Source organism: Candoia aspera, chromosome 1 (assembly GCF_035149785.1).
Source record: "Candoia aspera isolate rCanAsp1 chromosome 1, rCanAsp1.hap2, whole genome shotgun sequence".
NCBI classification, from domain to species: Eukaryota; Metazoa; Chordata; class Lepidosauria; order Squamata; family Boidae; genus Candoia; species Candoia aspera.
The window spans coordinates 232,805,881-232,830,561 of record NC_086153.1 but is presented as its reverse complement, the minus strand read 5'-3'; the positions used below and the strand labels follow the sequence as shown (position 1 = coordinate 232,830,561).

General features: G+C 42.9%; 2 protein-coding genes across 2 annotated transcripts; one reads left to right on the top strand and one right to left on the bottom strand.

Moving 5' to 3' along the window:
* The first annotated feature begins 336 nt into the window (after window positions 1-336).
* On the top strand, window positions 337-1,278 carry LOC134489941 (olfactory receptor 9G4-like). The gene has a single exon (XM_063292820.1). It carries the CDS (start codon window positions 337-339, stop codon window positions 1,276-1,278), a length of 942 nt encoding a protein of 313 aa, XP_063148890.1.
* Window positions 1,279-17,257: 15,979 nt separating this feature from the next.
* LOC134489930 (olfactory receptor 9G4-like) lies at window positions 17,258-18,199 on the bottom strand. The gene has a single exon (XM_063292810.1). It carries the CDS (start codon window positions 18,197-18,199, stop codon window positions 17,258-17,260), a length of 942 nt encoding a protein of 313 aa, XP_063148880.1.
* Between the last annotated feature and the right edge of the window lie 6,482 nt (window positions 18,200-24,681).

Here is a 24,681-nt window from a genome sequence, read left to right as displayed (position 1 = left end):
CTTGGGGTCTTCCTTCCAAATTCTACTCAGCCCCAACCCACCAAACATCTGAGTCTGATAAGGTCAGTCAAGTACTGCCACATGATGAGACCTCCCTGCAAAACACATAGAGTACATCTAATTTAAGCATGCATCCTGTACATATTTATGGAATGTTTAAAACTAGAAGTTAAACTAAAATACGTTTGGGACAAAAATAGCAACAGCATACCAAATATGTCAAAGGGTTTTTGACACATGCTTCAAAATCATAGCATGAATTATCTATTCTTGGGCTGAAAACTGCTGAATTCTGACTTATCTTTCCTCTGTAAACAGGTTATGCTTATGAAAACAATGGATGTGGAAGGCAATCGGACATTGGTTACTGATTTTATTGTGGTTGGGTTTACAACAGATCCATTTCTACGCATAATCCTCTTTGTGCTGTTCTTGGTCTCCTATACCCTAACACTGATGGGGAATCTGGGCCTCATGGCACTGATCTACCTAGACTCCTGCTTGCACACACCCATGTACTTCTTTGTGGGCAACCTTTCCTTTCTGGATATCTGGTACTCCTCAGTCTACACTCCTCGCATCTTGTCTGACTGTGTGTCCAGGAACAAGCACATGTCCCTTGCTGGTTGTGCAGCCCAATTGTTCTTCTCTGCTGGATTGGCCTACAGTGAATGCTTCCTACTGGCCTTCATGGCCTATGACCGCTTTGTGGCCATCTGCAACCCACTCCTTTATACCACAGCCATGCCCAAGAAGCTCTGTGTCCAGCTGGTGGTAGGAGCTTATGTAGCAGGCTTTGCCAATGCCATTGCACATATTAGTAACACCTTCCGCCTACGCTTCTGTGGGAATAATATCATCAACCACTATTTTTGTGATGTGCTACCTCTTCTGGAAATGTCCTGTGATGATATTGGGGTCTATGAAGTCATCCTGACTGCTCTGATAGGTTGCAATTGGCTGGTAACCACAGCTATCATTCTGAGCTCCTACATTGGTATTGTGGGAGCCATAGTCCGTATCCGTTCAGCCGCAGGGAGACGCAAAGCCTTCTTCACTTGCTCAGCCCACCTTGTGTCAGTCACTCTCTTCTATGGCTCCATTCTCATCATGTACTCCAGACCCAATTCTCAGCACACCCCAAATTGGGACAAGGCAAATGCGTTGTTCTATACAGTAGTCAACCCTCTGGTCAACCCTTTCATTTACAGCTTACGCAACAAAGATGTGAAGGCAGCCTTCAAGAAAGTCTGGGGGAGATTCCTAGCACTGAAATGAATGGCATTGATACTGTCTTTCTCCAGATTGGATTTCAGATGAAAAATTAACCCCCTGCCTGTAGTGTCTTCCTCCCTCCCTCCCTCCCTCCCTCCCTCTTAGTAAGAGATGGCTGAGAGAGCCAGTAGACCAGAGAGATAACTTCAAAGATCTGCTATCCTCAAAATCTCCACATTTATTTCTCTTAGTGGGCAATTGTTTCCCATGCACAGATCTTCTAAGTCCTCTTCTTACCAGGCAGCACCCTCAAAGTATGATACACAAGGAGGGAAAGAGAATGAAACAGAGCAGGCATGATGAGAATGAAATCATTGGACAATGATAAACTAGAAAGTAAGTTTGGGCCTTGGGAAAGATGGACAGTTATGGATTAAAGGTGTGCTTAATCCTCTCATAATCTCTACCCACAACTTGGAAATTACCTTAGGGCCCTTCACACAGCCACGTTCACATACTTATTCCTCCACTTCTTGCATTAAAAAAAAGAAGTATACTGGCCTAAATTGTACTGCCCCAACCCCTGAGTCAGCAATCTGGCTGGCCAACCTTTCCAGGTTTCACATGGAATGATATAAGGGCAGTCATGGGTGTACCTCCCCCTGCTTCATTTCATCCCCCAAGAAATATCACCCATTGCCAGCAACGAGGCCCCTGGAGGAATCTTGAAAGGGGGAGAAATGTACAGGCAGCACCTCCATCTCTCAGAGACCAAGCGAGAGACACACGTACCATAAGCACACACACTTCCACTGATGACAGCTTCGTCAGGAGAGGGCTAGTCCTGTTTTTAACCTCTTCGAAAAGAGCAGGAACTGGGTTTATCAGGAGCCCCCTTAACATACAACAGGTGTGTCACAAAGCACCTGGCAGGGATGACCCAGGCAGATGCCTCAGTGGAAACCAGGCACTTCTTTTTCCTGCAGATGGGAGATGCCAGTGGCCAGAGGGGAGGGGCAGCCGGAACAAGGCAGAGGGGGAGGGACAGACCCCAGCCCCTCTGCCTCATCAACAGATTAGCGATCAAACGCTCTGGATCATACTGATGGCCAAATGGTGTCAGAAGAAGCAATTAAAATCATGGCCCAGACCGTTTTATAACTTTCACCATTTAGCAATCCAGAATGAGTTCAGAATATCTGTTATGTGATTGGAGGATTCCACCATGATTCATCTTTTTCCCCCCCGTAGGATGATATTCTTCTTCACAGATGCTGGTTGCAGCATAAATAACATCTCATCTAAATATAAAAAGGAAAGCTTTTTCTCTTCAGAATTTTTTTTATTCTGTTACAAAAGCATACAGTACGTATTTTATTGTTTAAACAAAAAGACCAATAGATCACTAAACATGCTTGGGAAGGGCTGATGATGAATAGTGAGTGGAGTATTATGGGCAGAAAAAACTAGGCACTTCTTTTTATTCTAGATTCTTGGACAGAAGGATTTTTCATTTATAAAGAACTACTTTAAACCCACTTTATGGCTTATGGTGCTGTTCTCAAGGGTTTCATGGCTCAGCAGGGCTGGCAATCATGCTGCCAGTTTTCAGCAGTGATGGTCAGAAGCTGCAGGACTGGGGTTCAAACAGTGCTTGCAGGCCAAACCCCCAGATTTCTAAATAAGGATGATGAGCAAATGGCAGAGCCTCCCAAATGACAAGCTTTCAGCTTTCACAATCCTACAGGATAATCTGAAGGAATGGAAACCGTAGCTTGCTTTTCCCAATCACAAAACTCCACAAAGAGGAAGGGATGTGGCAAATAAGTTCACTCATTTAAGTTATAGTGAAAAGTTTGCACTAGAAGTGTTTTGCCCATGTTCAATGCCTGTTTCCCCTACAGGAGATACATCCTTTAGGAGCAATCAGAAGTCCTGGACTTCTGCAACAGCAACACACCAGCTCACAGGGTGACTTTGGACCACCTTCTCTTAGCCCAATCTATCTCACAGGGTGGTGGCGGTAGGGAGAAAGAGGAGGAGGAACATTATGTATGCTCCCTTGAGCTCCTGAATGAAAGGAAAGGAAAGGAAAGGATAAATCAAATAAGTAAGTCAACACCCAGAAGGAAGAGCACTTCTCAGTTCTGCTTTGATTTGACTATGAATACCATGCCTATTGCTGGGCACCATTGCTCTGAAAGCTTGCCAAACTGGACTCAATTCTTAAGTGGTAATGTTGGAAAATCTCTGGGACACGGTGGCGCTGTGGGTTAAACCGCTGAGCTGCTGAGCTTGCCGATTGGAAGGTTGGTGGTTCGAATCTGTGTGATGGGTTGAGCTCCCATTGCTAGTCCCAGCTCCTGCCAACCAAGCAGTTTGAAAACATGCAAAGGTGAGTAGATTAACAGGTACTGCTTTGGTGGGCAGGTAACGGCATTCCGTTTAGTCATGCCGGCCACATGACCACGGAAGTGTCTATGGACAAACGCCGGCTGTTTGGCTTTGAAACAGAGATAAGCACCGCCCCCTAGAGTCGGACACAGCTGGACTTAATGTCAAGGGAAACCTTTACCTTTACTAATGTTGGAAAAAGCTGGTAATGTGAAGGTCTAGCTCTCTGGAGAAGCCTCCAAAGCTGGGAAAGGTTGAAGGAAAGAAAAGAAGAGGATGACCAGCAGAAAGGTGGATAGACTCAGCTTGGTGATGGGTGGACTGAAGGACCAGGTTAGGGACAGATCATCATAGAAAAAAATCTATCTATGTGGTTGCTAAGAGTCAACAGTAACTTGATGGCACATTATCAGTTAATCAATTCAAAACAGTAGCAATATAATCATCCTAAGCCTATTCTGATGGTTCAATATTAACCAGATGTTTGGCTGCTTCCAAGAACCTGGCATACTTTCATCGTTGATGAAGTCAACATATAAAACTAAACCAAAACCAAAACCAAATTTCTAGCAAAAACTCAAGAATATTTATTTATTTATTTTATTTAAAAGACTTGTATCACTGGCTATCTTATGTGTAACAACTCTGGGCAGCTCACAAACCATAATAAAATTAAAGTAAAAAATAAAACCAACATCCAGAACAGCCAAAAACAAATCCCAATCACCAATCCCATCACCAATTATAAACACAATAATTAGCTCCAGCCTCACATCATCTCAGTAATATTCCTAAAGTCAATATTCATGACAGTTATAGCTCATGGATTAAAGAATTGGAACATCCAACAATAGGCCATCACTAGTTGCAGATTTTTTAAAAATGTCCAATTTGTTTCAGTGGATTCAAGATTAAAATTGATTCATCAAAATTTTACTCTGAGTTTACTGGATACCCCAAAGAATCAACATGAAAGATGGATGTCAGATTTTCCTTTTTGGTAATGTAAAAAAATTGAGGGGTCATTGACTCTTATGATTTGGGCTTGTGAATCACTGACATATCTTCGGAATAATATTTTAACATGCATAAGTAGATTTATGGGGAAACGATAATTATGTTAAATTGTCAGGTTCCTGTTATGAACATACTGTGTATACACATTTTCTGTTTAATCCTTGTCACAGGCTGAGGACATGAGACCATGTACCACTTCTAAACTGAACTGATTTGGTGGAAACAAATCATCATCTTCAAAGGAAGAAGGAAGGCCCTCCGTAAACTTAATAGATGGAAATGTATTAAGCAGTTCTTCATATAGAGGATGGCAACAACTGTAAAACCAAACAGTGTTGAAAGGCATTTGAGACAACACAGCATCACCGTGTTCTAACATTTGTCTGATAAAAAACGATTGTCCAGAATTGGATGTCCCACTTCTAATATAAGGAAAAGGTTTTCCAACTGTACCAGTTTTCCATCACGTTTGATAGCCGTAAGGAAGCATTCAGCAACCCTCATCCCTTAGTGCCCTTTCAGTATATACTACTGTATCTGGAGAGTTTTTCTGAGTACCTGTCTCTCTTGTGCCCCCTGTTTCTTAACCTAGCAATCCCGGGGTGTTCTACCTGTATCTGTTTCTTACCCTCCTCCTCAGAAGGCAGTAATCGTCCACCAAATCTTTCAGGCTGTCAGAATTAGTTTCATCATAATCAACACTGTTCAGTGTAAGACCCTTCACCTCTAGCATGATTTCCCATTTGATAAAGTGTACTCTTACATTTTGGGGCCTGCTGACACAAGCTCTGTGTTCGTGGTGTCTGGTGGGACCTCACTAAATGATCACCTAGCGGTGGTGTCCACATCCCTTCTCTACTAGTAAAATGACTGAATCGGTGTAGTATGGTAGAATGGTACAGACACCTCTCACCCAAACCCTCTAGTAGTCTGTACAATTCCAACTGTGCAGAAAGTATGTTAGTACGTGTGGATTTGTTTGGATGTTTTCCACATCTCAACAGCTGTCTCTGTGTCTACACCTTCACAGGAGGAAACTTCATAATAGGGCACAAAAGATATTTGAACAATTTCTCTGGGATTGTCACCATGGATGTCAGCTCTTCAAGGTAGTTCAGACGAGGAAACCAAAGTCATGTAGACCAATACCAGTTCTATTGTAAATTATAGTAACAGCCCCCCTCCAATTTTTAGGGTAAGACTGGGAAATAGAAACTACTTGGTGGGAAGACTTTAAATTTAGCAAGTCCAAAATAATGCTTTATGTCCCCAAAGTTTTGATAGAGGATGTGCGGTTAACCAATCAGGCACCCCTCGTTTTTGTTCACAAAGAAATACATCTGGTGAAATCCTATTTTAAGATTTTTTTCACCAGGTTTCAGCTTGTAGTAGAGGCACGTAGCATTTGTTACTGCCAAAAAGAGCATCTCATGGATTCAAGAGAGTTGGGAGCTTCTTTTCAACAGAAAACTGCTTCAAAGATGTGTTGGTCACCAGCATATCATCCCACCCCTGTTTCCAGATGCTGCATACAGCATAACCCTGGCCCTTGAGGTACTCTTCTTTAACTCTAGTACAGTTGTACAGAACCCCATAGGTTGAATCAAGCAAACTAATGTATGTCCTTTGCAGAGTAGCAGATGGGGCAATGGTGAAAAAATCAACTGTTAAATTCAAAGTCTGTAGGGTACCATTTATGACTGCAAAGCCATCCAAAAAATAATTAACTACTAGTTTTTACCTCCTTGCAGAGAATGCTGAATATTCAGACTCTTGGTATATCTATATACATCAGCCATTGTATGGAAAGTGCAGAATACCTTTTCTGTGCCTGATGATAACTGTCCAAAGGGGCTAATGCAATGGTAAGGTAAAGGTAAAGGTTTCCCTTGACGTAAAGTCCAGTCGAATCCGACTCTAGGGGGCGGTGCTCATCTCCGTTTCTAAGCCTTGGAGCCGGCGTTGTCATAGACACTTCCGGGTCATGTGGCCAGCATGACGACTCGGAACGCCGTTACCTTCCCGCCGAAGCGGTACCTATTGATCTACTCACATTTGCATGTTTTCGAACTGCTAGGTGAGCAGGAGCTGGGACGAGCAACGGGAGCTCACCCCGCCGCGCGGTTTCGAACCGCCGACCTTCCGATCGACAGCTCAGCGGTTTAACCCGCAGCGCCACCGCGTCCCCAATGCAATGGTATTCTTCTCCAAATACATGAAGTGGTACTGAGCCATGCAGACCAAGGTCAATGTAACATAGTGGAAGGATCACTACTCTGAATCTCAGCTTCTTAGCAATGTCTCCTCTGTGCCTGTGAGAAACCTGCATTGTGTCATTTTCATCACTTGCCCCCTAAAATGATGACACACCTCCCTCAGAATTGGCAAAGCCCGCTACATAAGATCCTGCTACCAGATGGACACAGAGATTCTTGGGCAGGCGGTGGTATACAGAAGTGGGTTGCAAATGACCACAAAGTGGTCAAAGGCCATGAAAGTTAGCAGGAAGCATTCACTGAAGGTAATCCAAAAGTGAAGAAGAACTAGGTTGTACAACCAGCAAGACATGTGCTGGTTCTCACGTAGACAATCAGCAAGATCTGAGGACTGTAAACAGAGGAGTGACAGACTTCCAGAAAGGAAAGGTGGTCCACAAAAAAATACATGGGCATGTGCAAGCAGGTAGATCAGTGCCATGAGGCCCAGGTTCCCAGGGGGTGTAAGGGGGCACCCTAACCATTGGAGTTCTTTGGAACACATTTGAAAAGCCACCTGGTGAGTTTACCTTTCTTCTTGAACAAAAGAAACATTAACTATAAGTTTAAGAATTGAAAGGATTGAAAATAAAGTGCAAAAAGCTAAGTAGGATCTTGATCTAAGAACGTTATAAATGAATTAAGGGTCCAGACAACTTTGGAACATTGAGACATTGGAAAAAATTAAATAAATTGAACAGCATTTTGTGGGAACCAGAATGTTTTGCCTATCTTAAGTCAAAACAGAAATTGGAGATTTCATGTTTTTAGAAATTGGACACTGGAGGGGACTAAAAATTCCAGGCAGGAGAAACCAGTGTAAATGTCTTTGGATTTCAGTAGTATGGGAATTTACAAAATTACACAAAACACTAGAATACTAGAAATACTTCAGGAGATTTTTGAAAAATGGGGCCAGACATTAGTAGCCACATCAGAAATGTCAGCATTGTGTCTGCTTCTATGGATAGACTATGTCCAAAAGATATTAAATCTGACGCAGAAATACTAAAACCAGAAATACTGGATAATAAAAAAAGTGGGGACTATAAGATAGAAAAGGCAGTTAAAGTGGAATTACAAGCAGAAATACAAATGCCAAACCAAGACAATGAACTGGGTAATGACTTTTTACTGGAGTTATAAAAGAGGTCTGTTAAAGCCTCAAAGAAGCCTCTGCAATGGGAAAAAGAAAAATTGAAGAGGGACCAAATCCTATGGCAACATCTGAATGAATTAAAGATCAACATTGTTAGAAGTAAAAGGAAGGAATATATAGTTGGTTTGTTTGATCGAGGTTAAATTAAGATGTTTTTATAAAGCTCTGGTAACCCTTTATGGACTTTCAGCTGACACCAGGACTGAAAAGTTGATGATTTATGGATTTGCATATAGATAAGGGATAGCTCATGGGAAGAAGAAATATTTGTTTGGAACCTTATAGGGGGTGAAGAGTTATCAAATTTGTTTTTACTTGTTGTGATGAAGTCATATATATATGTGTGTTTGTGTGTGTGTTTGTGTACACGTGCGTGTGCATGTGTGTGTGTATATACTGTATATACACTGTACTGTACTGTACACTTATACATACATACATGCACACACACACATACAGTATACACACACAGAGACACACACACAGACCTTCAGCAAAGGATCGTTACCTTGTTGTGGTGCTGGAGCTTGAGCACCTCAGTGATGCCATGAGCTAAACCGTGAAGGGCCACCCAAGACGGGAAGGTCATGACAGAGAGGTCAGGCTAAATGCGATCCCTGGGGAAGGTAATGGCAACCCACCCCAGTATTCTTGCCATGAAAACTAAATGGATCAGTACAACAAGAGATAAGTCGGTATACCATTGGAAGATGAGACCCCCAGGTCGGAAGATGGTCAAAATGCTACTGGGGAGGAACAGAGGATGAGTTCAACTAGCCCCAGACGTGATGACGCAGCTAGCTCAAAGCCGAAAGGACGGCTAGCGGCCGAAAGTACTGGTGGTGAACGGCGAATCCGATGTTCTAAGGATCAACACACCATTGGAACCTGGAATGTAAGATCTATGAGCCAGGGCAAATTGGATGTGGTTATTGGTGAGATGTCAAGATTAAAGATAGACATTTTGGGCATCAGTGAACTGAAAAGGACTGGAATGGGCCACTTCACATCAAATGACCACCAGATCTACTACTGTGGACAAGAGGACCACAGAAGAAATGGAGTAGCCTTCATAATTAATAGTAAAGTGGCTAAAGCAGTGCTTGGATACAATCCAAAAAACGATAGAATGATCTCAATTCGAATTCAAGGCAAGCCATCTAACATCACAGTGATCCAAATATACGCCCCAACCACAGATGCTGAAGAAGCTGAAGTAGAGCAGTTCTGTGAGGATCTGCAGCACCTACTGGACAACACGCCTAAAAGAGATGTTATTTTCATCACAGGAGACTGGAATGCTAAGGTGGGCAGTCAAATGACACCTGGAATTACAGGTAAGCATGGCCTGGGAGAACAAAACGAAGCAGGACATAGGTTGATAGAATTTTGCCAAGACAATTCACTCTGCATAACAAACACTCTCTTCCAGCAACCTAAGAGACGGCTTTATACGTGGACTTCACCAGATGGACAACACCGAAATCAGATTGACTACATCCTTTGCAGCCAAAGGTGGTGGACATCTATACAGTCGGTAAAAACAAGACCTGGAGCTGACTGTAGTTCTGATCACGAACTTCTTCTTGCACAATTTAGGATCAGACTAAAGAGATTAGGGAAGACCCACAGATCAGCTAGATATGAGCTCACTAATATTCCTAAGGAATATGCAATTGAGGTGAAGAATAGATTGAAGGGACTGGACTTAGTAGATAGGGTCCCAGAAGAACTCTGGACAGAAGTTTGCAACATTGTTCAGGAGGCGGCAACAAAATACATCCCAAAGAAAGAGAAAACCAAGAAGGTAAAATGGCTGTCTGCTGAGACACTAGAAGTAGCCCAAGAAAGAAGGAAAGCAAAAGGCAACAGTGATAGGGGGAGATATGCCCAATTAAATGCAAAATTCCAGAGGTTAGCCAGAAGAGATAAGGAGTTATTTTTAAACAAGCAATGCGCGGAAATGGAAGAAGACAATAGAATAGGAAGGACAAGAGACCTCTTCCAGAAAATTAGAAACATCGGAGGTAAATTCCAGGCTTAAATGGGCATGATCAAAAACAAAGATGGCAAGGACCTAACAGAAGAAGAAAAGGTGGCAAGAATATACAGAAGACCTGTATAGGAAGGATAACAATATCGGGGATAGCTTTGACAGTGTGGTCAGGGAGCTAGAGCCAGACATCCTGAAGAGTGAGGTTGAGTGGGCCTTAAGAAGCATTGCTAATAACAAGGCAGCAGGAGACGACGGCATCCCAGCTGAACTGTTCACAATCTTGCAAGATGATGCTGTCAAGGTAATGCATGCTATATGCCAGCAAATTTGGAAAACACAAGAATGGCCATCACATTGGAAAAAATCAACGTATATCCCCATACCAAAAAAGCATTAGATATAAAAATAATGAAACCCCGGACCAGAGATCTCTGAAAAGGAACTTACTTTATTTGAGCGGTTTGCAAAGCGCGGTGGGCACCTCGACCAGGCTACGCAGAGTCTGATCGAAAGGAGAGATGCCACACCCGAAATTACAAATACACACTTTCTTATACCTTTCCCTGTTCCCCCCCCCCTTTTTCTGGCCTGTTTCCCCATTGGCTGGGTACTTCCAGATGCACAATCTTCCGACCGTCTAAACCCCTGGACCCCTCAATCTTATTTTGCTTATACTTGTTAAAATTCTTATCTCCTTGTTTAGCACATCCTGGAGGAGCCTCCGTTTGATGTTGTTCTTATCTCACATTTGGTATATGTCTCGTCTCTTGGTCATTGTTAGGCTACAAGACATCTGAAGGCTAAGCTTTTAATTACTTAGAGTTAGAGGCCCATTGCTTCCCTTTGTTCCTTTTGAAAGTGTTCCAAGTTGTTACCTTATTTGTAAGCATGCCAGTCTCCACCTCATCATTCCAAGGCTTTTACACATTTAAATCTTTACCTGTGTTAGTTCTTATCATTTGATGAGTTTTCCCCACTATCTCCTTCGTGTTGGTTTAAGTATTTAACATTGTGTTGCTCACTAGCTTGAACTTATTTACACATATTGCTTCCCCTTTGCTCCTTTGCTATTAGCTAATATTAGTATTTACACCTTAAAATCTCCCCCAACCACGATCTATATGATATTGCCTTATATGGCTATATATATATATCTTCCTTATTTCTTTACAAATTGTATTTTTCCATATCTTACAAAAGGGGAACACTAAAGAATGTTCAAACTATCGAACAGTGGCACTCATTTCACATGCCAGTAAGGTAATGCTCAAGATCCTGCAAGGGAGACTTCAGCAATTCATGGAGCGAGAATTGCCAGATGTACAAGCTGGGTTTAGAAAAGGCAGAGGAACGAGGGACCAAATTGCCAATATCCGCTGGATGATGGAAAAAGCCAGGGAGTTTCGGAAAAACATCTATTTCTGTTTTATTGACTATTCTAAAGCCTTTGACTGTGTGGACCATAAAAAATTGTGGCAAGTTCTTAGTGGTATGGGGATACCAAGTCATCTTGTCTGCCTCCTGAGGAATCTGTATAACAACCAAGTAACAACAGTAAGAACAGACCATGGAACAACGGACTGGTTTAATATTGGGAAAGGAGTACGGCAGGGCTGTATACTCTCACCCTACCTATTCAACTTGTACGCAGAACACATCATGCGACATGCTGGGCTTGAGGAATCCAAGGCTGGAGTTAAAATTGCTGGAAGAAACATTAACAATTTCAGATATGCAGATGATACCACCTTGATGGCTGAAAGCGAAGAGGAACTGAGGAGCCTTATGATGAAGGTGAAAGAAGAAAGTGCAAAAGCTGTCTTGCAGCTAAACCTCAAAAAAAAAAACAAGATTATGGCAACCAGCTTGATTGATAACTGGCAAATAGAGGGAGAAAATGTAGAAGCAGTGAAAGACTTTGTATTCCTAGGTGCAAAGATTACTGCAGATGCTGACTGCAGTCAGGAAATCAGAAGACGCTTAATCCTTGGGAGAAGAGCAATGACAAATCTCAATAAAATAGTTAAGAGCAGAGACATCACACTGACAACAAAGGTCCGCATAGTTAAAGCAATGGTGTTCCCCGTAGTAACATATGGCTGCGAGAGCTGGACCATAAGGAAGGCTGAGAGAAGGAAGATCGATGCTTTTGAACTGTGGTGTTGGAGGAAAATTCTGAGAGTGCCTTGGACTGCAAGAAGATCAAACCAGTCCATCCTCCAGGAAATCAAGCCAGACTGCTCACTGGAGGGAATGATATTCAAGGCAAAACTGAAATACTTTGGCCACATAATGAGAAGACAGGACAGCCTGGAGAAGATGCTGATGCTAGGGAGAGTGGAGGGCAAAAGGAAGAGGGGCCGACCACGGGCAAGGTGGATGGATGATATTCTAGAGGTGACGGACTCATCCCTGGGGGAGCTGGGGGTGTTGATGACCGACAGGAAGCTCTGGCGTGGGCTGGTCCATGAAGTCACGAAGAGTTGGAAGCAACTAAACGAATAAACAACAAATACATACACACACACACACATACATACACACACACAAATACACAATATGTTAAAGGTGAAAGGTCCCCTGTGCAAGCACCGAGTCATGTCTGACCCTTTGGGGGGATGCCGCTTTCACAACATTTTCTTGGCAGACTATACAATGGGGTGGTTTGCCATTGCCTTCCCCAGTCATCACCTTCCCCAGCAAGCTGGGTGCTCAATTTACTGGCCTCGGAAGGATGGAAGGCTGACTCGACCTTAGCCAGATACCCAAGAATCCAGCTTCTGCTGGGATTGAACTCAGGTCGTGGGGAGAGTTTTCGGTTGCAATGCTGCCACCTATCACTCTGCGCCAGACAAGGCTCCATATAGATAGATAGATAGATAGATAGATAGATAGAGAGATAGAGAGATAGAGAGATAGAGAGATAGAGAGATAGAGAGATAGAGAGATAGAGAGATAGAGATAGAGATAGAGATAGAGATAGAGATAGAGATAGAGATAGAGATAGATAGAGATAGATAGAGATAGATAGATATTCTTTCTTTCTCTTTCTTTTTCTTTCTCTGCACTTTTTATTCTTTCCATTTTCTTTATCTGAGTTTAGTTTGTATTAGCTTTTATTACTGTAATTAAAATCTTTAATAAAATTATGAAATAAAGAACACCACAAAGAAGATCATCTGTAGAAATGGGTCTGTTGTAAACCCACCCAGTAACCAGTGTGTGACTGCCCTTGACTTCCATTGTTTTCATAACCATAACCTGTTTACAGAGGAAGGAGAAGTAAGAGGTTTGAAGTCTTCAGCACTGGAATAGAGATTTGTGCTAACATTTTAAAAGATGCATTGAAACTCCTGTAACACCTTCAGTACAATTTTGCCAGTTTTGCCCCAAACTGATTTTGCTTCTGCTTTTTGAACATTCTGTAAAAATTTACAAGACGCAGGTTTAAATTAGGTGTACTCTATGACAATTTCTAGCTGGGGGACTGGTAGTCAAGGGGTAATGCTATTTGGGGTGGTATATTGAGATAAAAGACTGATGGAGGGAGGTCCATATAATTGGCTGTAAAACTCTACCCATCTCTCCGGTGGAATTGTCACTTCTGGCCAACATAACGTCTTGGCTGAAATACTTGCAATTATCTTCCAGAAGAGAAGTTTTTGTCTCTTGTAGCTTGGAAAAATTGTTCCAAAGTATTTTGTGTGCATATTTGCTTCTTCCTTTTTATCAAGTGTTTATAGCTTCTTTTAAGATCTAGAAACCAATTCCTAGTGACAGGGCAGGTACTAGATTTACAACATTTGAAGGCTGCCACTAAATCTGCCCTGGCTGGTATACAGGGTTTCTGACTAGGATGGGGAGATTAGCCCATGGGATGTTGATGTATAAATAGAGACCTCTGAAGCTTCTTTATCAGTGTGTTATCCATGGCAAAAGTCTCTTCAGGGTTTGAGCTCTCACTCAAGTCCTTACAGAGCTCTAGGGTCTGATCTGAGCTAAGAAGTAGTGTGCCACTCTTGCTGTCTAGCTGGGATCCTTGGTACATCTGAGCCTGTATCATTCATTGTCTGTAGTCTAGGCATGAGTGTCCCAAGAAGTCAGGAAAGGAAGCAATAGCAGAGAGTGGTTACTGTCTGGCCATAGCCCAACTTTAAATAACAAATCTGGAAAAACCTTAAGAAATTAACACATAGTCAAATGTGCTAGACCCTCTGGCATCCCAGTAGGTATGCTCGCCAATAAAGTCACCATCTATTCCCCATTCAGTATGCAAAACTTGAATCTTCTGGTGATGCACCATAGCTGCCATGTTGCTAGATTAATGCCTTCGTCCCTTGAGTGGCACAGTTGGCCCCTGGGATGACCTGTTAGTGGGGAGATATGGGGGTTAAACTAGGGGAAAAGTGCCTAGTGTGGCATTAAAGTCACCTGCTAATATAAGACTAGCATTTGGATAAGCCTGTGTGAGGTAATTTTCTGTGCCAGATAATTCTCTAGTTTATCCCAGCTGGTGTTTGTTAAGGGAAACAACCTGCAGGGAGGAGAAAAAAGATGTATAATTAGGGAATCATGTCCGGGGAAGCTGACCATAGAGACTAGTGCCATTTGCTCATATGTCTCTAATTCACATGAAAATGCCTCCAATTCTCATGAAATTGGAGGCAACAGGTCATTTGATATACAGGTAGTCCTTGACCTATGACCATTCAGTCAGCCACTGTTTCAAGTTATGATGGTGCTGAACAAATGGTGGTTATGACCAGTCCTCGGAGTTCCTGAGTCCCAGCAACCCCATGGTCACATGATCACAATCTGGGTGCTTGGTAACCCATTTGCACTTATGACCAGTTGCTAAGTGCCCTGCGATCATGTGATCGCCACTTGCAACCTTCCCTGCCAGCTTCCCAAGAAAGTCAGTGGGGAAGCCAGCAGGGAAGGTTGCAAGTCACTAAAGTAAGTCTCCCCCACTCGTACACCTTCCTCAAGCCTCTCTGCACTTGCACCACACCAGCCACTCACACACTCTTGTGCACCCTCCCCAACCCATGCTGCGCCTCTTGCACGCCCTAATGCACCTTTGTGTACCCTCCCGACCCTCCCTGACCCACGCCATACCTCTCACACACTCCCTTGCACCCTCACTCACCCTCCCTGATCCACACCACACCTCTCATGCACCCCTAACACCCTTGCACACCCTCCCCAACCCTCATTGTGCCTCTTGCACACCCCTTGTGCCTTCACGCACCCTCCCCAACCCATACCATACATATCACACACCCTATGCATCCTGATGCACTGTCCCAACCACATGGTGCCTCTCATGATCCCCCTCACACTGTCCCCAACCCTCTCCTGAACCCACACACACCGTCTTGCTCCCTCCCCTACCTGGCAGCAACCACTTACCTGCCTGCGGGCCTGGGACTTGCAAATTCCTGCTGGCTTCCCCAATGACTTTGGTTGTGGAAAGCCGGCAGGAAGTTGCCTCACCTAACAACTGTGGGATTCAGTTAACAATGGCAACCAGGACTGCAGGGATTGCCATCACTAAGCGATGCAGTCGCACTTTACGACCACATCCCTTAGCGACAGAAATTCCAGTCCCAATTGCCATTGTAAGTCAAGGACTACCTGTAAGTGGTGGAAAATACCTCCTCAACCCCCCTCCCCAATAGTGGCCTAGCTAGGCTGACCGGTCTCTGGGAAGGAGGAAGGGTGCAGGGAAAAGTTGGAGGAGGCTCCCTCCGGCTTCACCCAAAAGAAAGGGTGCTACACCATGTTCATCGTGGACTCAGGGACAGGTTGCAGACACTGAGCACACTGTGGCTCTAACCTTAAACTGAAAGGTGTCAGGCCAGAGATTAAGGGACATAATTAAGGGACATGGCTCTATTCTGCCACTCTGGTAACCTGAAAGGTGGCTAAGCCCTATATCTCAGGTACCTTCCTTCAGTTAAGCAGCCCCACTCCACCCCCCAGTTAATACAGTGATTGATTGTTTTTTTTCTCTTGCCACTGGGTGACCCTTGGTGAGGAGGGAGTGAAGCTGGGGGAATCCACCAAAGGCTGCCCTTAAATTATCCCATGTGAAACTGGAAGGGCTTGTGTCATGCGCTGCCTGCCGCCGAGTAAAACACAGACACTGATTTCAGGGAAGAGCAGGTTCCGGTTTATTACAGCGTAGTGCTAGATGCGAAAAAAGCTGAGAGTGAAGGGAGCGCGCCGGTGCGGGGTTTAAATAGCCCGCACCGGTCAGCGCCCCTCCTACGTTGGTTTGCGTCATCCCCCCTTTGTCCTGCATGCTTCTGTGCCGGTAGGTGACGGGTTGCGGGGCCTCTGCTGGTGCCCCGGGCTTGCCCATGATCGGTTCCTTTCTCCGGTCGGTGATTGCTGTCAGCTGGGCGATCTCCGTGCGCTATGCTGACAGCTTCAGGTGTGCCTTGTGACCCGCCCTGTCTTTTGTCTTTCCTTCCTCTTCTTTTGTGACTCGATGGCTGAGTCGTCCGGCTGGGGACCTTCCCTTCTCCTCGGGGTCTGTGTCTTTTGTTGTGCGTGCTTTGCTTATCCTAAATCCCTTCCCCTGCTTGATAGGTATTGTCATGTGTGCCGTTGTGCTGATGCCTTCAGCTCAACGGCACTCATGACAGCTTGCTCCCCAGACTGCTGAGGCAGGATAGGACTCAGGTGTTGGGGCAGTGCAATCTTGGCTGGAATACTACTTTTTATGATCACAGGAGTGGAGTAACAAGCATATGACATGGCTGTGAGAAAAGCCCCAAAGTAATTTTCAAATTGTGGGTAGAGTTTGGGAGATAATTAAGTACAACTTTAATTCATAAGTGTCCATCCTCCCCTTTCTCTCTAATTTAGAACCTTTCTCTCTAGTTTATCATTGTCCAATTATTTCATTTTGATCATGCCTGCTCTGTTTCATTCTGTTTCCCTCTCCGTATACTATACTTTCAGGATGCTGTCTGGAAGGAAGAGGAATGGTGAGATGTGTGCATGGGAAAAAAGTGCCCACTGAGAGAAATAAATGTGGAGATTTTGAGGATAGCAGATCTTTCAAGTTATCTCTCTGGTCTACTGGCTCTCTCAGCCATCTCTTACTAAGAGGGAGGGAGGGAGGGAGGGAGGGAGGGAGGGAGACACTACAGGCAGGGGGTTAATTTTTCATCTGAAATCCAATCTGGACAAAGACAGTATCAATGCCATTCATTTCAGTGCTAGGAATCTCCCCCAGACTTTCTTGAAGGCTGCCTTCACATCTTTGTTGCGTAAGCTGTAAATGAAAGGGTTGACCAGAGGGTTAACTACTGTATAGAACAACGCATTTGCCTTGTCCGAATTTGGGGTGTGCTGAGAATTGGGTCTGGAGTACATGATGAGAATGGAGCCATAGAAGAGGGTGACCGAGACCAAGTGAGCTGAGCAAGTGAAGAAGGCTTTGCGTCTCCCTGCGGCTGAACGGATACGGACTATGGCTGCCCCAATACCAATATACGATCTCAGAATGACAGCTGTGGTTGCCAGCAAATTGCAACCCATGAGAGAAGACAAAATGAATTCATAGATCCCTATGTCATCACAGGCCATCTTCACAAGTGGTACCACATCACAAAAGTAGTGGTTGATGACATTATTCCCACAGAAGCGCAGGCGGAAGGTATTACCAGTGACTACAATGGCACTGGCAAAGCCTGCTACATAAGCTCCTACCACCAGCTGGACACAGAGCTTCTTGGGCATGGCAGTGGTGTAACGGAGTGGGTTGCAGATGGCCACAAAGCGGTCATAGGCCATGAAGGCCAGTAGGAAGCATTCGCTGTAGGCCAAGCCAGCAGAGAAGAAGAACTGGGCTGCACAACCAGCAAGGGACATGTGCTTGTTCCTGGACACACAGTCAGACAAGATGCGAGGAGTGTACACTGAGGAGTACCAGATATCCAGAAAGGAAAGGCTGCCCACAAAGAAGTACATGGGTGTGTGCAAGTGGGAGTCTAGGTAGATCAGTGCCATGAGGCCCAGATTCCCCATCAGTGTCAGGGTATAGGAGGCCAAGAACAGCACAAAGAGGATTATGCGTAGAAATGGATCTGTTGTAAACCCAACCAAGACAAAGTCAGTAACCAACGTCCGATTGCCTTCCACTTCCATTGTTTTCATAAGCATAATCTGTTTACAGAGGAAAGAGAAGTCAGAATTTTGCAGTTTTCAGCCCTGGAATAGAGAATTCATGCTTACATTTTGAATTATGTGTTGAACCCCCTTCCCTGACACATTTGGTATAAGTTTGCCAATTTTGCCCCAAAATGCCTTTCCTTCTTCTTTTTGAATATGCCATAAATATTTACCAGATGCAGCTTTTACAAGGAAAGGACAACATAAGCCCCTCATTGCTTAGGAGTACTCCATGTATTTTGCTAATGCTTTCTGAAGGTGGCCTCAGCAAATGTGAGTGCTTGACGGGCTTCATTGGGACTCAGACTGTTAAGAGGGTTGGGGATGAAGAGAAACTGGATGGAAGACCATGAAGAAGGCCGGACTGTGAAGTTGGAGAAACCTCCTAGGACAGGTAATAGCAGATCACTTCTACATATTTGCCAGGAAAACTGCATGGACCTGCTCATGGAGGCACCAAGAGTCAACCTGGACTTGAGGGACACATTTCCTTTTTTAAATGAGATGCAGGGCAAAGGAGGTATACGTTCAGTAGTGAGCTGGAGGTAGCTTGCACCAGTTCATGAGAGCCGATTCATAAATTTTCTGGCATTTGTGAGCTGATTGAAAGTGGAGCTAAGCTGCAATGCCTCGTGAACGAATCAGTAGTTTGGCAGCTAGCAGCATGGTGCAGCAGTGGCAATGGAGCCAGCAGGCCTAGCTGTGAGGAATTTACTAGCATACCGCTGCATGTATTCCCCTGCTCTTTTTGGATTACTTTCTCCATACTTATCACTGCAGCTTGCTAGAATCCTTAGTAAGTGTTGTGGATCAGCTTTGAGGGTCAGGGGGAGAGAATTTTCCTGCTAGCCAGCCCCCTTGATTGCAAGCTTTGTCAACTGGAAGAACGATACTAAAATATTGTCAGTCAGCTGAGGCCTTTGACAAGCCTCTCCCTGATTCCACCGGAAAGCTCTTCTGCCAGGAATCCCTCCGTCCACCCAGGTTCTGGGAAAATAGTAAAAAAGGCGATGTTTAAAGACTTAATGGCCTGAAGTCCTAAGGACAGGGCCTTGTTAAGAATGCTCTATATCCAATGCTTTTATTGATACTGTAGCCTAGAGACATATACATTTTGTAGAATATAGGACTGTTTGTCCTCTCTTCTCCTCAACTTTTGACCCTGGTTGAGTTATTGTAATAAATGTTGTTGCAAGCATAGGAAATGGTTCCCATTTAGAGAAATGCTACAGTAGATGGGTGATAGTAGTATTTTGTTTCCCCTACAATATTTCATATTTAGTTCTAATTTGTCTTCCTGTTGCAGTCAATTAAGTAAAACTCTTGGAAAACAGTTCTAGTGTGTACTGGATTTGCTGTTCTGACACAAAAGGGAAATAAGAACAATTGGGCAATGATTTCCCAAGCTAAAGTTGTAACTGAAGGATTTAAGGGAGAACAACATGTTGCAGTCCCTTTAGTGAATCCTGGACATTTAGATTAGCATATTTGACATCGTAAATTGGGATGAGGTTACTTCAGTAGGCACTCGGGGCTTTTCTCAGATATCAACAAGAGTTGGTTTTGCAGTCTGTCCTTCCTGGTAACAAATTAGGTTCAATCCACTACATACAAAACAAACCCCAAGGCTTTACCAGGCTCCAACTGGAATGGATGTAAATCTGAGTATCTGCACAGAGGGAGCCCCCCTGTTCTTAACAAGGTTAACAAAATGACATTTAGACAGGAAATACAGGGTCACTGTGCAACTGCACAGTTTCTGAAGGAAAACTACTTTAATTATAAACTCACTTTTAAATCAAATATTCAAATGTCCAGATATCTTTAAAGGTCTATTTCTTGGCAGGAAGGCAAAAAGAAAGGGAAGAATGAGGGATTGCAATGATGCAATAGAAAGCATCCCAAATTAAAACAAGCAAAATCATCCAAGCACATTTTATTGGATCAAGATGGAGAAGAATGTTTCTTGATCACCTGGGAAAAGAAACAATGAAGCCTAGAGGCACTCCTGCTGCAATGAAGTATGGACTAGGGGTGGACTTCATGGTTGGGAGGGGAAGCATAAAGCTATTTGGAGTCTGGGCTCCAAACAAGATGTGGCCACTGTCACATGTTTGGGGAACAACAGATTTGGCAGGGCCTCCAGCTGCTAAATAAGAAAAGGGGCATGGATCAGTTCTGAAGGCCCAGATTTGCACATATGAATTTTACAAAACTGGATGTATTCTCAGTCTGTAGAAAACAAAAAGTGAAAAAATGATGTATAACTCTTTGATCTCATCTATACTTGTATCAGCATCTCACAAGGCAAGTCAAGAATGGAGTCTATTCTGGAAGAATGGAAAAACTGTAATTGTTGAAGAGGAGAAATAAGGTGCACTTGTCAGCCCTATAACTTTAGCTTTAGTCTTTGGAAACAGAGCCAAAGATGCCTCTAAACTAGCCCAATTGTTTTAAATGTTGCAAAAACAACTGAACACCATGCACTCTGGCAACTGAGCATCAGAAAGAACATTTGCCCATAATTGGCAAGGAACTGATGCATATGTTGGATACATTCTTATACAGATAAACATATCTTCCTAAAAAGATTTTTTACCAGCAATTTTTCTCTAGATTTATATGACTTTAAATTTTGTTTGATAGAGTCTACGTCTGCATAATCAATCCTGCAATGATCACTATATTAACTGGGAACTCTTACTTATTTAAATGATTCATGGAGCTAAATTCTTTCCAGTCTTCTCAAGGCAGCACACCGATTCCTCCTGATACCTTTTTACTAAAATCTTGTGAGGTAGAACAGAGTATGAGAAAGTGATGGAATTAAATATAAGTCAGTGAACCTCTTAACTGAGCAGCTGGATGTGAACTAGATCTCTGCATTAATTGTAAAATACAGCATCCTGCTAGTCTATTCTATGCCAGTTATGGACCAACGGAAGTCTCAGATTGGAAGGATGAAGGTCATCCCATCCATGTTCTGCATTCAGAGAAGATGGTCTCTGCCATATATACATAATCAGCTCATCCAAGGAAGGTGCACTCACCAAATGGGCAACTTGCATCAAATTAGTATGTGAAGATGCTCCCAGCCCCCATTCTCAGCCTTGTTTTTTGTCTCATGACTCTCCTCCCCTTAATCTGGTTTGGCAACATTAATATTGGATTAAATGGTTTCAACCTTATCATCAGTGTTCTGTCATCAAACATCCTAAAAATTATCTGCCAATTTCATTATTGTTAATGACAGTACATTAACATTACATCAGCTAAGCTGTTTTGCATTGTTACTTTTGTATTGTTAAAAAACCAATACTTCCACCAAGCTTTCCTATCCCGGTTCTACCCTCCCCACTGATATACTGGATGTAGTTCCCATGATGCTCATCCATAATAGTAATTGCATGGTCAAAGTGACTTGAAGTGCAACATGTCTGGAAGGCAGACTTAGCTGATACATTCCCTGGAATGGCCCTTGGTCCATCCAAGAAAAAGAAGGGCATTGTGGCAGCCAGATGGCTCCATCTGCTGCTTTTGGGTGATGGCTAAAGTGTATCCAAATATCCAGACCATCTCTTGGATTATTTTCTTTTGTTCATATTTGCTATGAGAGCCAGTCTGGTGAAGTGGTTAAGACATCAGACTAGAAACCAGGAGACCTGGAGTTCTGGTCCTGCCTTAGGCACAAACCCAGCTGGGAAACCTTGGGCAAGGCACTTTTTCTCAGCCCTAGGAAGCAGGCGATGGCAAACCACTTCCAAAATCTTGCCAAGAAAACAGCAGGGACTTGTCTAGGCAGTCACCAAGGAGTCAAGACTGACTCAAAGGGACCAAAAACAAAACAAAGCAAAACAATCCGAGTTTATTGAAATATCCAAACCATCTCCTGGATTGTTTTCTTCTGTTCTTATTTGGTGTGGTTTGAACCTGTTCCTTTTTCATCACTTAGTTAATGGTGCACTAAACCTGCAGCCATTAAAAAGTGGAGAGGACAATTGTGTTGACATTAATGCCAATTGTATTGACACCCCTGCTGATCTTTCAGGCCTCCAAGGAGCTGTGGCTTTTGTTAAAGGAAGGCTAGGTGGCCACATTTAGTTTACAGTCTTACGCACTTTCTTAGGCATAAGCCCCATAATGAATCCAGTATGAATTATTTCCACATGTGTGAGTATAGAAGAGCTTTGAAAGAGAATGCCTGGAACCAAAGATGCTAGGTCACCATAAGAATTTTTTTCACCCTCAACACAATACAGTACACTGGAAGGCAACTCCAAAAAAAAAAAAAACCCAAAACAAAATCCAGAATTATTTCAGAATAGCAGAGTGTGAAGACTTGGGCTGTCTGGTAATTGTGGGCACTGGAATCCTATCACACTTAGTAGGCACCAAGTTGGGGAAGACAGAATTAATGTATTTCACAAAACTGGAGCAGTATCAGGTACAGTACCATCTTTAGAATCTCCACTTGTATCTCTACTGCTAATGCTTGTATCTCTACTGTGCAGCTGAAATTAGCTCCTTTGTTCTGTGATACCTTCAGCATTCAACCTTTTCCATCTGAAATGTTTAATGCGTTTAAACTTCTTAGTCAGCCTCAGGCATCCCTTTCCTAAACCTCTCTCTTTCCCTAATCCGTAAAGTATCCTGATCTCCAAATTATCTGATAATTGAAAAATAAATTGAAAAGCTTTATTGAAAAGCTTCTCATTCTTCTGGGGGTACTATATACCTTGAAATACAGTACTTCTCCAGAAAATAAGACCACCTGAACATTTCTTGTATCTTCTCTGAAGCTTCTCTTTATCATACAACCCTCTAGCTTTCCAGAGCACTGGGGCTATAACTTGGTTTCACTGTCATGCACCAGTCCTTGTGCAGAAAATTTCAGACAACTACATATATACCAACATTTCTTTAATTGTTCTGTTTGATTGTCCCCAAAGTTTATGGCTGAGGCACAGCTTCTCTCCTGAAATTTCACCAGAATAACCAGGTATACCACAGGCAGAAAACCCAAATAGGATTCTTCACAAGATTAGGGAAAAGAAAGAAGCAGAAGGATTTACTTCCTTTTAACAAGAGTCCTAAACTGGCTACTTGAAGTTGGCTGAACTGGTCTGACTGCCATTCAGGCTATCCCTGAAAACATATCGTTAAGCACAAGCAGCAACGGAGGAGGGTGCCCAGTGTTGTGTAAGCTGTGTACCTCCTTGAAAGAATTTTCTGTGGCCCAAAAAGTGTGTCCACTCCCCTCCCTGGTGCCACTAAGTGACCACATTTCCTGCCAGTGGAGCAGCAGAAAGGCCCTTGTCAGAGGAAGGATTGACTCCTGCATTCTTTTAGAGAAAGGGGGAAGAAGAGGCCACCATGCACATGATGCGTGGAGCTGCTTCTGGAGGGAAGCAGAAATTGGAAAAGTGAAGCAATTCTCAACACTTTGGAACTTTGTCTTCTCATGGGAGATGGGAATGGACGAGTGTCAGCCTGCCTCTGACAGCCCTGACAATCAAATGTGAGAAGAAGGGCCATGTAAGGACTGGTCAAGTACTAGCTTGCAGGAATACTATAAGTTTAGGGGGCATCTCCTAAATTATGTCAGAGACATCAAAAACTTACCTGAATGAAGCCTAGTACATTTCCTTGCTCAGACTGTTTGGGTAAGTCCATATATTGGCTTATATGGGAGTCTTGTTTTTACCTGAATAAAGTGAGCCCAGCGCTCCCTCAAATTAGACAATTTCAGTTCTCTGTGGAAGCACTTAGATTAAGTCTTTCCTCTTGATGATCTGAAATGGGAATATTAGTCTCATGCCAAAAAATTTTTCTTAACTCCTCCAAAGGGAGTTTCATCTAAGAAAAGAAAGGGGAAAAACCACCATTCCCTGAGGCTACCTAAGAATTCCAGGTAAACCATCAATTTCCTTGAGGACACTTAGAATTTCAGTTACAAACATCACTTGTCTCAGAGTCTGTTCTGGAAAAAAACTGTGAAGTGTAGACTTGATAATGGTCAGATTATTATTATTTAATTATTTATTTTAACAAGTTTTACGAAAAATAAAAGAGAAGGAAAAATGAAAAGAAAACATAAAGAAAACAACAAAAGGAAATAATAACAATCTAAACAGAAAAAAGGAAAAAAACAACAATAAAGATTATTAACTATCTATAGATATTAATTTTAGGAATAATACCAATTTTGGAATTTCTCAAAATAATTCTCTCAGTATCACCCCAGGTCTGATATAACCATAATACTTCAAAAATAATCCTATTCCAAAATTTTGGGTTATAATTTAGTACAACATTAATATTAATGTTGTATTAAATTATTTTAATAGATTGATTTTATATATAATTATATATATAATTTTTATATAATATTTTTAAAATTATTTTATTAGATTAATTTTTAAATTTTTTTTTAAAGTTTTGTCTTGCTTCCCAACCAA